Consider the following 16,340-nt stretch of genomic DNA (forward strand, 5'->3'; position numbering starts at 1 on the left):
ATGAAAATATCCTTAAATAAGACAAGAAAAAGTATAGATAGCAGAAAAAATATTTTAAAATATATTAACTCATATTTTTAATATACTGTATTAGGTATTACAAATTATATGTATGTATAAATACAAGTACTCACTTTTTTACAATATTTTTTCACTTTTTAACTGACTTCCCAAAAAGGAGGAGGGTCTCAACTGCCGAGTTGTGTTTTTTTGTGTGTTTGTACATCGATAGCGCCCAAACGCGTTGACCGATTGATGTGATTCTTTTTACATTCGACCCGAAATATATTCCGAGTGGGCCCATTTCAAGAATATTTGAAATCGATCCAGTAGTTTCCAGGCGGAGACAATCGGTCGATTTCTCGAACTTGCGAGACGATGTACACTAACTTCTACTGCACGTATCGTGTTGTAACTTTGCATACGAATGTAGATAGAGACTAACCGACTTTTAAAAGAAGAAGAAGTACCTACATACGTAACGAATTCTCGCTTGAAATTTCGTGTTGTACCCTTCTTACAACACTAAAAAGTGAATTGAATATACCTGTCCGACTTCTAAGTACGTGTTAGAAGTCGGGAAGGTTTATTATTTTTACCTTTTGGAAGTCGGTTTTTTTTAAATTTATTTTTATAAGATAAACTGTACGAATCTATTCCTACATTATCTAAAATGCCCAAAAAAAAACTAAAAAGAAAAACATTACCTACTTACTACAAAAATAATATCTTCTAATATTCAAAATCTTTTATTTGTCGTCGGTCAGGTGACACGACCAACCTGTAAAAAAAATATATATATATATATATATATATATATATATATATATATATATATATATATATATATATATATATATATATATAGGTAGATACCATATTTTTATAATACCTTTTCCCTTCTTCCATTATATATTAACAAAAAAATGTTAATAAGTGTGCCTAACCAATTGTTCTTATTACGAGAATTTTGCAGTCGGCAACCGAACAAAAGGGCTACAGAGCGTCAGGTAGGTATTTAAAAATACGAGCTCTATATTGCATAAAAGGGGTTTTATGATGGGATAGATAACACTGGTGAGAGTTTTCGGAATGGATTAGTATTTGTTAAAATATTGTTATTTAAATGTAATTGTTAATTTTAAAAAGACAATGTAAAAAGTTTTTAACTTTGCTTTTGTCGGCATCATAACGCAAAACCACCCTTCTTTTTAAAAATTATGTCACATATTTTGCATAAATGAAAATTTAGTTGACTTTTCGCTCGCGATCAGGAAACATCTCTACTATCACTTACTGTAATCACTTTCTGAACATTTGACCCTTGCTCGTGATCGGATTTGTTGTTTTGCCTACGATTTGGATTAGTTTATCATGGATTCTACTTGTGAACCTAGTAGTTCCAGTCAGACTCAATTAGTTTTTGAGCAATCAGAACGAGGAGGACTTCTTTTATTGCGTGGTGGCTATCAGCATAACAAAAAACGCGAAAACAAAAACGGTACAACTGTTTGGTGTTGTGTGAAGTGGCAAACTCGGAAATGTCGTGGACGTGTAGTCACAAAAAACAATCTAGTTGTGAGTGATGATCCTCATACATGCCAACCAAATTTTGCTGCCAACATAATAAAGAAACAACTGAACCAATGCCGAAAATTAGCTGCAACGAAATCAGACCCAATACCAACGTTATTCAACAATGAGATGTCTTCGCTCGCTGATTTTGGCCTCGACCTAGTAGCAACAATACCGAAGTTTACATCAATAAAGAACAGTTTATACCATTCCAGAAATAAAGCACTGGGAGTGAAAAGAACCACATTTCAAACTGCTTCTGCCGTTGAAATCCCAGATGCATATAAAGACAAAATATTGCTGGCTGACTATACAGACCAAAGGAACAGAATCATAGTATTTGGAACACATAATGCGAAGCACTTACTAGCAACAGTTGAACATATTTTTGCAGATGGTACGTTTAAAATATGTCCTAAGCCCTTCTACCAACTTTACACAATCCATGGAGATTTGGGTAGTTCCGAAGAAACATCTAACGTTGTCCCGCTGGTATACGCGTTATTATTAAATAAGAAACAGGCTACTTATGAAATCCTTTTTCAAATAATAAAGTCGCAAGTGCCGGATTGGAATCCAAAAAAATTTCAATCTGATTACGAGGCAGCAGCTATGAACGCAATGCAAAAAATAATGCCTAATTGTAAAATTGTAGGTTGTTATTTTCATTTTAAAAGTGCTCTAAGAAAAAAAGCAAAAGAATTAAAATTAAATAAAAATCCCGTACATAAAGCTCACGTTGCAATCTGTGGCGCTTTATCACTTCTGCCACAACACTTAATCAGTGATGGTTATTTATATATAATGGAAGATTGTTCCAATAACGGGCAAATATTAGCTTTTAATGACTACTTTGTGAACGCCTGGATTGAATCTAGTTTTTTCGGAAAATGGTCATTCTACGGTGAAAGATTCAGGACCACAAATCATTTAGAAGGGTGGCATTCAAAGTTAAATAAAGGAATATCGAATGCAAAACCGTCATTTATTAAATTTTTAGATCTCCTATTGAAAAATATAAAAGAATTTGATCTCAAAATAAAACAATTTGAACAGGGTATTCCAATTTCATATAGAAACAAAAATGTCATAGATTTTGATAAACGTCTCGCTCATATAATTACGCAGCATCAAAACTGTGAAATTACCTTGGGTCATTGCTTAGAAAAAATTTGCAACTTAACGTAGTTATTAATATTAAAGTCTGAAATTTATACATCATAGGCTTTCGATTTATATGTATCAAACCTATACAGGAAGAATAATAGATAAGTCCTAAAGTTGATTTTTGTGTGTATTACTTAAAAAATATTATTATCCAAATCTGTATGTATCAAACCTATACAAAAAGGGCAATAGGCATTAAAGTTGATTTTGTAACACTTTATTACTAATGTAGTAATTTAAATATTGTATTTGTTACTGTTTACAGCTTAAAAAAGAATTAACAAATAGTTGTATATCCAGATTTATATGTATCAAACCTATGCAGGAAGAATAATAGATAAGTCCTAAAGTTGATTTTTGAGTGTATTAGTTAAAAAATATTATTATCCAAATCTGTATGTATCAAACCTATACTTACAAAAAGGGCAATAGGCATTAAAGTTGATTTTGTAACACTTTATTACTAATGTAGTAATTTAAATATTGTATTTGTTACTGTTTACAGCTTAAAAAAGAATTAACAAATAGTTGTATATCCAGATTTATATGTATCAAACCTATACAGGAAGAATAATAGATAAGTCCTAAAGTTGATTTTTATGGTACTGTATTACTGGTGTTATATTATATGTTACATCTTACTATTTAAAGTTTTACAAAGAAATAATATATATTTACATAATTAAAATATTTGTTTTATTTGTCAACCCTCCATCACTTTTTTTATTAATAACTATCTTTAAAACTCTCGGATGAATCGGACATACCATTTACTCTTCGGATGAATGGGGAAAATATCATAGGTATTTCAATATTTAATCAAATTTATCCGGATGAATCGGGAATAGATCAACCGCGGGGCTCAGCTAGTATATATATACATATAAATCTCGTGTCACAATGTTTGTCCTCAATGGACTCCTAAACCACTTAAACCGATTATAATAAAATTCGCACACCATGTGCAGTTCGATCCAACTTGAGAGATAGGATAGTTTAAACATGTAGGTACCACGGGTGAAGCCGGGGCGGACCGCTAGGTAGGTGGTATTTTTGTATCTAATATACTTACATCGTAGAATTTTTTAATCAGAGATAAATTATAAGTAAATTATAAGTGAAGCCAGGAGATAAAATAAGTACATAATAAGCGCTTATATAGTTAGAATCGGCACGGACTTGACCGATATCTAATTGTCTCCACGGAACAGTTATGTTAGTATTGAAAGGTTACCGATGGTGCGCAGGTTCGAGTCTCGATCGTGGCATTTGGAATTTAATTCATTAATTGAAACGCGCACTGACCTTTTCAGAGTAATTGTGCAGAGTAATTAAAAATATAGAGAAATACTGTTTTATTGTCATACAACAACACTTTAATGAGAAGTTATTAGTTATGAATAAAGTTTTATAAACAGATTGCACTTATTCAAGAATCGATCAATCAAAAAATTTGCAAGAGTTAAATACAAACAACTAGATTTCCGCCCGCGGCTTCGCCCGCGTTTTCTAAGAAAAACCCGCATAGTTCCCGATCCCGTGGGATTTCCGGGATAAAACCTATCCTATGTGTTAATCCAAGTTACCCTCTATATGTGTGCTAAATTTCATTGTAATCGGTTCAGTAGAATTTGCGTGAAAGAGTAACAAACACACACACACACACATCCTCACAAACTTTCGCATTTATAATATTAGTAGTAAGATTTAACCATTGTTTAATATAAGAATCCATCTGCTCCAAATTCTGACAGGGTTGCTTCAGAAAATTGAAAAATTTGAATCCTTTGATTCCGTCTCGAATCTGAGACATTTCGATAAAGCAACCACTAGAACAATGGGACAAACCAAGGGGGCAACATCATACAGTGATGCTAGCTGTATTGTATTTATAGGTAAATTGGCTGCAATTTTCTTAGACTACCAGTCAATTTGAGGCAATAATAAATGGCTATTGAATGAGCGCGGTTTAAATCCACGTTGAATTTCAATAACCACATAAACTGCGCAGGCAGGGTTTATTGGTTCGCAAACCGCATATAAATGGACATTTTTTTAGTTATAGCGTAGTTAGGCATGTTACATATACCTACTCAATGTTAGGTTTACGAACGATTGATAGTAGTGTTATGTTTTCAGGTTTTTATATAGGTTTTTCAGTAGCGTACTGGTAAATTAGCACTTGAAATCTATACTAATATTATAAAGCTGAAGAGTATGTTTGTTTGAACGTGCTATTTTCAGAACCTATTGGACCGATTTGAAAAATTATTCCGGTGTTAGATAGCTCATGTATCGAGGAAGGCTATAGGCTATATAATTATCACGCTAAGACCAACAGGAGCGGAGCACTGCGGGTAAAACCGCAGGGTACAGGTAGTCACAGATAATATTATAATACGATATAGTTACTAGTACTCAGATCAACAAGATGGCGCCGGATACTCCCGTGATATTTTTTGTATTAGGTATCACATAATATAGTATAAATACTATTAAGGTTGACTTGGTGTTAATCGACTAAACTCACTCCCGCAAACAAGAGCAAACCATAAGATTAATGTGTAGGTACTTTAAATGCCTCTATAACTTCATTACTCTTCTTAACCGAAGCTCTTAATGGTATCAAAAATAATCGTTCATGTATCTATACCCCCATTTCTCTGTGCCCCACATAACTAACTTGAATTAAAGATGACACACAAACAGAAGAGTCGCACACAAATGACACGCCAACACCTTATTGTATAGTTTTTAACGTTTTTATACAATAATTACGTTAGCCCTTCGATAAATGGGCTCTTATCTTGACGTTTTAATGTTTATTTGCTCTGTGCATTGAGTTTAACGGATGAAAAGTGAATTTTTTACGTTTACTAGTTTGAACCGGTATTTTCAAAAACCGGTAAAAACTCTATCATATTTGCATTTACAAGTGTTTATGAATTTTTTTTAGTATTACCGATTCGAAACGTCGTGTGTAGGTAGGTAAAATACTTCATTTACTTAATATAGTTTAAGTACAATGTATTGATAGATGATGGATGGTGACTAGTGAATAGTGATCAGTGAACTACATACATTTAATAAATATATAAGAGCGTGTGCACACGTGTCCGAACCCGTCCGATTAGGGCCCTTCTGGCCTCCTCCACTCAAGCGACAGCTCAAGCCGAGGTTCGTGGTCCCCGTCAAGGGGGGACGCCCTTGTGCATGTCGCTACCAGGGTGAACCTTCAGTTCACCCCCGCGTCCGCGTTAAAATGTAGAAGCCCTTCTGGCTAACATTGAGAGACACCACAAAAAAAAAGTGTGTGCGTGTAACCTTTACGCGCGATTGAAGTAAAACTTCTTTGGCGTTGACGACATATATCACTGAAATGATTAAATATTAACTTAAAAAAAAGTGTGTGCGTGTAACCTTTACGCGCGATTGAAGTAAAACTTCTTTGGCGTTGACGACATATATCACTGAAATGATTAAATATTAACTTAAATAAATAAATATTATATTATAATTTAATTATATTTATTATTCATGTGCTTTACAAAGATTATTTAAATGTTATATTAATATTATTCATTCGAAACAGGTAATTGAATGTCATCATAATTTCTTACGTACGAAATTATAGGTTTGTGGTAACTATAATGTGAAACATAAATTTTACTCTCTAAATTTGCTACTTTTCTTGAAAATACAGCATCTATCGTTGTACCGAAACGCGTTGTTGAATGAAGTCGAGAAGTATTCATAGATAAATCAAATTTTTCTTCTAAAAAATCAATTAACGGCTGAGATTCCTGAGAGCGAAAATTAACATTAAAATCTCCAGTTAGAATCATCGGTAATTCATGATAATTACTATTTAAAAGTCGAGAACCTTCAATTGTGAAGTGAAGTAATTGCTGATGAATAAATTTTATGATATTTGTCAGGCTAGTATTTGTAGAAATATAAATAACAACGATAATCACAGGTTGGTCGTTCGTATTAACACATCGAACCAAGGCGATGTCACCAATTTGTGAAACCTCATCGGAAATTTGTGATAATATAGTTGGTGAAATATTTTGAATTGGTGTTACATTGTTCAGTGTATCTGTAGATGAATGATATACAGCTACTCCACCAGCAGTTGAGTTGGGTCGTTTGTATTGGGTAACGCAATAAAAATTTTCAATAAGAATTTGTTCGTCATTTTTCATCCAAGTTTCGGAAAATAACAGCAATGTGGACCTTTTTAATACTTTATCATTCAGATCAGAAACATGAGCACGTAAACTTTGGCAGTTGAAGGAAAATAGTGTAATGTTACTCTCATTTACAAGGTTATATAATTCTTCCTGTTGTGTTATTAGGCGAGAATTTGAAAGTCTTTCAAATTCACACTGTAAATCAACTATTCCCCCTGGACGCTTTCTTCCATGATAAAATTTGTTGTCATCGGTGTTTGAGACAATGAACAATCCATTTATATCAGTTACTCGTGATAATGCTACATATAACAGCTGCTGACTGTGACTTTTATTGTATTCATAAACGATTTGATCAAAAGTACCACCTTGAGACTTATGTATTGTAAGCGCACAAGCAGATACTAATGGAAAGTGATTTCTCTTTGCAAATATTGTCTTATTTCTATTCATTGGTACAGATGACGATCTTCGTAAAATTGGGACTGCTGTTCTACTAATGTTTAGAGTTTGAATATGATGGGCAGCTTTTTTCCTAATTTTCTCTCCTATCTTACCAGGAAACTCAAGCCATAAGCGTATGATGTTATCACTGTCATCACGTTCAATATACACTAACTTTCCAACACAACCGTTGGCTAAGCCATCAGATACATCAATATTGGTTGTAATAATGTAAAATTTGTTAAGAACTAATATGATTTCATAAGGCGATCCTCCTGTATCAATAACTGACATTTTATGAAATTGTTGGCCTACATATGCTTCTTGTTCAACTGAATGACAACCTATATACATATCTGTTGCTATGGATACTACTTTGTCTTCAGCAATATTTAAAATAGATTGATTATAATCCGCAACATGTTTATTTTTATTTTTAATTTACTTATTTTAAAAGTAATAAATAAACAAGTATATTTAGAGATTTTCAAAAAATTTTGCAATTTAAAATAATGTTTTTAAAACTGTTGAATTTTTCATTCACTTTGCTATTCACAATTGATCCGTTTGAAAATTTGAAAATAAATAATCCTAATTGATTATGATATTTGCCACTAGCTGGCGTATAAGTCAAGAAGCGTGTAGTATATGACATATACTTACAACCAATCAGAATTATTATTTTTAAATGGCGGAAACTACGCAGACTATAGTAAGCGTTACTTCCGTCAGAAAATAAATCTGAGTTACTCCCTAGTCGCGCCTAAAGAAGTTTTACTTCAATAAATAAATATTATATTATAATTTAATTATATTTATTATTCATGTGCTTTACAAAGATTATTTAAATGTTATATTAATATTATTCATTCGAAACAGGTAATTGAATGTCATCATAATTTCTTACGTACGAAATTATAGGTTTGTGGTAACTATAATGTGAAACATAAATTTTACTCTCTAAATTTGCTACTTTTCTTGAAAATACAGCATCTATCGTTGTACCGAAACGCGTTGTTGAATGAAGTCGAGAAGTATTCATAGATAAATCAAATTTTTCTTCTAAAAAATCAATTAACGGCTGAGATTCCTGAGAGCGAAAATTAACATTAAAATCTCCAGTTAGAATCATCGGTAATTCATGATAATTACTATTTAAAAGTCGAGAACCTTCAATTGTGAAGTGAAGTAATTGCTGATGAATAAATTTTATGATATTTGTCAGGCTAGTATTTGTAGAAATATAAATAACAACGATAATCACAGGTTGGTCGTTCGTATTAACACATCGAACCAAGGCGATGTCACCAATTTGTGAAACCTCATCGGAAATTTGTGATAATATAGTTGGTGAAATATTTTGAATTGGTGTTACATTGTTCAGTGTATCTGTAGATGAATGATATACAGCTACTCCACCAGCAGTTGAGTTGGGTCGTTTGTATTGGGTAACGCAATAAAAATTTTCAATAAGAATTTGTTCGTCATTTTTCATCCAAGTTTCGGAAAATAACAGCAATGTGGACCTTTTTAATACTTTATCATTCAGATCAGAAACATGAGCACGTAAACTTTGGCAGTTGAAGGAAAATAGTGTAATGTTACTCTCATTTACAAGGTTATATAATTCTTCCTGTTGTGTTATTAGGCGAGAATTTGAAAGTCTTTCAAATTCACACTGTAAATCAACTATTCCCCCTGGACGCTTTCTTCCATGATAAAATTTGTTGTCATCGGTGTTTGAGACAATGAACAATCCATTTATATCAGTTACTCGTGATAATGCTACATATAACAGCTGCTGACTGTGACTTTTATTGTATTCATAAACGATTTGATCAAAAGTACCACCTTGAGACTTATGTATTGTAAGCGCACAAGCAGATACTAATGGAAAGTGATTTCTCTTTGCAAATATTGTCTTATTTCTATTCATTGGTACAGATGACGATCTTCGTAAAATTGGGACTGCTGTTCTACTAATGTTTAGAGTTTGAATATGATGGGCAGCTTTTTTCCTAATTTTCTCTCCTATCTTACCAGGAAACTCAAGCCATAAGCGTATGATGTTATCACTGTCATCACGTTCAATATACACTAACTTTCCAACACAACCGTTGGCTAAGCCATCAGATACATCAATATTGGTTGTAATAATGTAAAATTTGTTAAGAACTAATATGATTTCATAAGGCGATCCTCCTGTATCAATAACTGACATTTTATGAAATTGTTGGCCTACATATGCTTCTTGTTCAACTGAATGACAACCTATATACATATCTGTTGCTATGGATACTACTTTGTCTTCAGCAATATTTAAAATAGATTGATTATAATCCGCAACATGTTTATTTTTATTTTTAATTTACTTATTTTAAAAGTAATAAATAAACAAGTATATTTAGAGATTTTCAAAAAATTTTGCAATTTAAAATAATGTTTTTAAAACTGTTGAATTTTTCATTCACTTTGCTATTCACAATTGATCCGTTTGAAAATTTGAAAATAAATAATCCTAATTGATTATGATATTTGCCACTAGCTGGCGTATAAGTCAAGAAGCGTGTAGTATATGACATATACTTACAACCAATCAGAATTATTATTTTTAAATGGCGGAAACTACGCAGACTATAGTAAGCGTTACTTCCGTCAGAAAATAAATCTGAGTTACTCCCTAGTCGCGCCTAAAGAAGTTTTACTTCAAAAAAAAAAACGTGTCCGAAGTGAAACTTCTTTGGCAAGATTCAAAGATACCAAATCACGGAAGTCTCGTTAGTCATAATTTTAGGCATCTTTATACTTTTGTAGAGCCTTTTTATACAAAATCAATTGAAAGAAAGAAAGAAGATTTTCTTTCTTTCAAAATCAATTGAAAGTTCCTTTAACACTGATGCGATTTACGTCACCAAAATATGCAACGTACATTTTTATAACGGTATACTAAATGCTTGTACAAGTTGTTAAATGTTTAGTGCTATTTATAGAGACATTTCCGCAGGACAGGTGATGTTTTGTGTTGTAAACAACGAATTTGACTATATTAGTAGATGTATAGACGGACGGACTTTACGAAGGATATTTCCCTGGTTTATCGAAGTTCATACCTACTACCTTCTCCATTTATTTGGTAAGTAAGTAGTATGTCTATATCTTATCCTAAATAATTATAATTTACTAGCGGTCCGCCCCGGCTTCGCCCGTGGTACATGTTTACGTTTTCTCTACATAAGAACCATCCTCGTACTTCAAGGAATATAATAAAAAAAGAATTATCGAAATCGGTTCAGCCGTTCTCGAGTTATGCGCTTACCAACACATTTTGCGATTCATTTTTAGGGTTCCGTAGCCAAAATGGCAAAAACGGAACCCTTATAGTTTCGTCATGTCCGTCTGTCCGTCTGTCCGTCTGTCCGTCTGTCACAGCCGATTTACTCGGAAACTATAAGTACTACAGTGATGAAATTTGATGGGAATATGTGTTGTATGAACCGCTACAAAAATATGACACTAAATAGTAAAAAAAAGAATTGGGGGTGGGGCCCCCCATACATGTAACTGAGGGATGAAATTTTTTTTTTCGATGTACATACCCGTGTGGGGTATCAATGGAAAGGTCTTTTAAAATGATATAAAGTTTTCTAAAAAACATTTTTCTTAAAGTGAACGGTTTTTGAGATATCAGCTCTCAAAGTCGTAAAAAGTATGTCCCCCCCCCTCTATTTTTATAACTACGGGGTATAAAATTCTAAAAAAAATAGAGGTGATGCATGCTAATTAACTCTTTCAACGATTTTTGGTTTGATCAAAGTATCTCTTATAGTTTTTGAGATAGGTTGATTTAACTGTAATTTATTATATTTGCTGCTACGGAACCCTTTGTGCGCGAGCCCGACTCGCACTTGGCCGGTTTTTATATATAAGATGGTTAGCAGTTAAATATTGTCCTAGTGTATCATTCTCTCACCTAATGTAATTATAATAAGAAGACAGAATAAAACATAGAGTTAATTCTTAAATCCACCAGCAAAGTTTATGAAATACAACAATATAAAAAATTTATGGAGACCAATTTACAAAATAAGATAAATTAGAATGTAGAGTCTGTCAAATATGGTCACAGAGAATGTGAAATAGAGTTTTATAATAATTACTTCTTTTGATTTCTTCTTTGAATTATTAATTATTAAATATTAATTATTAATTCTTCTTTGAATTTCTATCTTTCGTATACTTATTAGAGCTTTCTATTTGAAAAATCTATGTTTATCGGTAAAACATACTCTTTAAGTTTTTTATGTTGTGTAGTTATTTTTCGTTCAGAAAATCTTTTCATCTAAGTACAGAAAAATAATTTTTGACTTTCGTTGAGTCTTATGCATTATGGACTTTTTTTTTGTTTTTGTGTAACTAATATTTTAATGTCGATTTTCAAAGCTTTTAAATATAAAAAAGAAGCTAGTAAAGACACGTCAGATATCTAGATAATACTAGGTTATTTATTTAATTGAATACATTGTGTCAAGGTATCGACGTTAACAGGTTTCAAATAAAAAATATCAAGTTCAGTTAACTTTGATCGCCATATTTGTAAACATTGGACTTGGTGGTTTTGCACACAGTAAAAGATATAATATATTAAGAGATCAAGTGTGTAGCTTAGATAAGGATAAGAGATATATCGAATTCGGAGGTTCCAGACAACAAAAAAAATTGAGTAAAATTTTATGCTGGATAAGTACTTACCTACCACATTAAAATAGCAACAGCACGCAACAGTGTGGAAAAGAAAAACCAATCAACAGAATTTCGTACGAACATGTATTTTTTAATTAAATACATATTGTAAATTAACATTAATTATGCATTTCGCCATTTTTTCTTTATCTGTTGAATAAGAAGCAGCTTCATACATGCTTCATACCAAATTTCAAGATTCTCCGGAAATACCTACCCTGTAGGTTTCATTTCTTTTTATCCTTATATGTATAATTATGAACAGCATTTATTATAAAATTACATATATACCTACCTATACCACGCCAAAGATATCACATTTTCATATCTTAGCTGGCTGTGGTCACCGACTTAATAATTGCACTATTTCTGTTCATCTTGTTTCGTAAGATCATCTCACTCACTAGTTTAGAGATCTGCAGGAAATATAATTTGACACAATCTGATGCAATACTTAAATATAATTACGTGCATTTATATATGTATTTTTTAAGAAATATTAAAAAGTATTTCGCATTTAAAAAAATATAGGGGAGACCGGGTACAAAAGTAACGGTGGGTCGAAAGTAACAAATGCTCTCCAGATTTATCCAATGGGCGAACACCGCTTAGCCTCTGTCAGGCGATAGCCGAGAGCATCCCCCTTAATTGTATTCATTCGCCGCGTGCGCCACTCGCTGTTAGGCTGTGTGACAGGACGCTACGTGTTTTCACGTATCAAAAGTAAGATTTTTGACATTTTTTTATTAACCGTTTACGTAGTCTTAAAAGGATGATAGAAATCTGAATGTTTGCATATCCATTCTTGATTAGAGTAATTGTACATTGATCATAATCATTTTTATGTAGCACGTTCCGTTTTAAAGTTTTGTTGCACGTCTTGGCAAAAATATAGACGGATACAAAAGTAACATAGCCCTATGGGTACAAAAGTAACATGTTATTTTTGTCCCATTATGATTATGTATTTTTTTATGTACATCTTTACTTCAACAGAATGCCGCGACAACGCATTAGAACTATTGATCGAGGAATTACCAATACGGCTGAAGAGCATTTTGAAAGATGGTGCAACAATTAGAGGCCTTGCAAAAATATAATATTTGCCATGTAACATTATATAGATTTATAAAAAAAAATATAAGCCGTAATACTAGTGCAGCTACCTTGCGTCAATCTAGATTTACTAATAACAAGTAAAGTAATCTACGCGACTATTTAATCGAGTGCTCTGCAGTTTATTTTCAGTTATCTCCATCAACGAGCATAATGTGAATATTTTTTTTTTTGATAACCTTGCTGAGGTATTGGGAAAGGTACCAATTTGAGCCAAAAGATACTTGGAATATGGACGAGACAGGGGTGACCACCATCCAAAAACCTAGCAAAGTTATAGATTAAAAAGGGATTAAACTAGTAGGTGCCATAACCTTAGCAGAGCCTGGAAAATTAGTAACTGTTGCTGTTGCCATTAATGCTCTAGGATAACACATTCCGCTTTTTTCGTATTGCCGAGGGTCCTGTTGGTTGTGCTGGAGCTGGGAATGCTAGTAGATGGATGCGGGATGCAGAATTTTTAATTATAAAAGAATGATTCCCTTAATTAATCTCATGACTTGAACTTCGAATATTTTTTATCGATTGTTTTGTATTATATTTGCAAGTATTATATTTAAAATACAAAAGTTGATATGTGTTATTAATACAAAGTCTTTAAACAAATAATTTGTTGATTTACCATCATAATATTGTATTAATTACCAACCCCTTTGTCTTGTTACTTTCGACCCACGACGTGTTACTTTCGACCTGCTTACGGGGACGAAAGTAACAACTGACGATTTTTTTTTAAATTTACTTTATGAATATAAAACACTACATAATATAATAAATTGAGGTGCTAGTGTAAAGAATATAAACTAAATTTATATATGGTTATATTAATTTAGTGATAACAGTAACACCCAGTCAGAAATCAAGGTACAAGTACAAAGTGTTACTTTTGTACCCGGTCTCCCCTATATTCTGTGCAAAAATAAACTACGTACATTTGTGCGAAGTCTGAAGTACAATACTTTCTAACTACATCTATACTAATCTATACTAATATTATAAAGAGGAAAGGTTTGTATATATGTATGTATGTATGGTTTTTACGCATAAACTACTGGACCGATTTTGATAAAATTTGACATAGATAATCTTTAGACCCTGAGAAAGAACATAGGCTACCTTTGATTACGAAATATGTACCACGGGCGAAGCCGGGGCGGACCGCTAGTCTATAATAATTACAGAATAGCAAAAGTTCGTATGATAGGTACCTTCCAAGACCAACCGCGGGACTAACATAGTTCTTTTTGCGCGGTTTTAACGTAGTTGACCTAATGCTTCTTAAATAATAACATACGGAACCATACAAGGCAAGTATTAGACACAGGCTTCTATTTGCAATAGACCGGTCCGCGTCGTGTGAGAATCCTGCGCGCATCCTGATGACAAATGTATCTATGTAATAAAGTTACGTTTTTTATCTGTAGTACAATGTACTTATGATTGGACTTTAATTAGTGGCTCTTATTTTTGTTCTAAGTGTAAAAAGCCAGTTTAGAATTATTTTTATTAAGCTAAGTATTGCATAATTAGCTTCAGAACTATCGCGGGCCTTGAGCGCGGGGACCGAATCGAGAAATTCCGTATTTTTACATAGACATTAGATATAGTAAAATATATAACATTGTTTTAGAAGTCTTAAGATTGTATGTAAAGGATGCCTATGTAGAGATGTATTGTAGAGCATTCTAATGGTAAAATAAATTTTATAATTTGGTCTAGTCGTTTTGTAGTTAAACCGTAACACACAAAAAATCTAATCTTTTCTCTTTACAAGAAACTTGTATTCAACAAAATATGTGTTATACGAAATACAATTTACCTATAATATTAAATATTTTATTATTAGTAGTATAGAGTACCTACCTATTTGTACAGAGTACTTGCAGGGAACATTTAAAAGTAGTTGGTGTACACGACTCATTTGTATATTTGGTATTTACTGCTTTGTTACAAACAATTCTTATGCTAATTTTCAAACCGTCTGTTCGCCCATTATGTTGACACCTGAGTCACAGTAACCAAATATACAAATAATAAAAATAATAGTTTAAAAAAACTAAAAAACACGCTTTTTATAGAAAACCGAACTAAAAATAGAAAATTTTATCAAATTAGTGTATTGTCCTCAATAAATCTACAAAGTTTGAACGAAATCTGGCCGTTTAAAGTGGGTCAAAATCGCGCCCAAAGAAGTCGGTTACAAACAAACATACAGGTGAAGCTTATATAAAGCGTGTAAAAAGAGGATGGTTCAGGTGAAACTATGGGGAAAAAATGATACTTTTTTTGACTTTGGTTGGCTTAGATCTCAACCAGGATAAAAATGTATAGACTAAAGCAAAAAATAGCTAGATTTCACTAAATTAAAGCTAAAATTTCATTGATTAAAGCATATCAATCTATTACTAACTTAATTTTTATATTTTCGTATTTATAGTAACTAAAGGAAAAAAATAAAACAACGCATATACTGTAATTACTTTATTACATCAAATGCATAGCATTATGATATTTTAAACAATAAATAAATTGGTGTGATATATGATACCTTGTATATAACGATTTAGCTATAACATTAATCCTCATGTTTACGCATTAAATATAGCAAATAAGTAGGTAATTTATTTTTTAGAGATATTAGAAAAAAAATGCATAAAATGTCCCAAGGTTGTTTGAAACACTCCACAATGCTGGTTTTAAGCTATTGCATAGCTCCTATCGCGGGCCTTGAGCGCGGGGACCGAATCCAGAAATTGCGTAACGAAAAACCTCACGCTCCTCAATCCGACGGGCACGGAGGTGTGGCTTAAAGGCATAGCATGCAATAGCTTTACCGCGGCAGTCCCCGAGTGCCACACGTCTTTTTTATTTTTTAATTTGTGTTAAATTAAAAGTAAAGCTTAAAAATTTATTAATAATGTTTTGATTATCTGATAACTGAATCTTGTATTTTTGAGTCATCTAAAATAATATTTTCTAACTTGGCTACGACAAAGCCAAAATGAAGAAAATCGGTTTAAAAAAATATACTCCATGTTAAAATAGTTATCTAAATTAATGATGAAGTGTAGGTATAAATTATCTGTTTTTTTTTTCAGATAA

At 32.3% G+C, this 16,340-nt stretch overlaps 1 protein-coding gene across 1 annotated transcript; it reads left to right on the top strand.

The window, feature by feature from the left end:
• The first annotated feature begins 1,335 nt into the window (after nt 1–1,335).
• On the top strand, nt 1,336–2,919 carry LOC149902676 (uncharacterized). Its single transcript, XM_090109621.1, has one exon. The coding sequence runs from the start codon at nt 1,375–1,377 to the stop codon at nt 2,761–2,763; it is 1,389 nt and encodes a 462-aa protein (XP_089965747.1). The 5' UTR covers nt 1,336–1,374; the 3' UTR covers nt 2,764–2,919.
• Nucleotides 2,920–16,340: the final 13,421 nt, after the last annotated feature.

This window comes from Colias eurytheme, chromosome 14, assembly GCF_061535395.1.
Source record: "Colias eurytheme isolate Ceu_HAF_F1 chromosome 14, ilColEury1 Martin Lab GWU primary, whole genome shotgun sequence".
Classification (NCBI taxonomy): domain Eukaryota; kingdom Metazoa; phylum Arthropoda; class Insecta; order Lepidoptera; family Pieridae; genus Colias; species Colias eurytheme.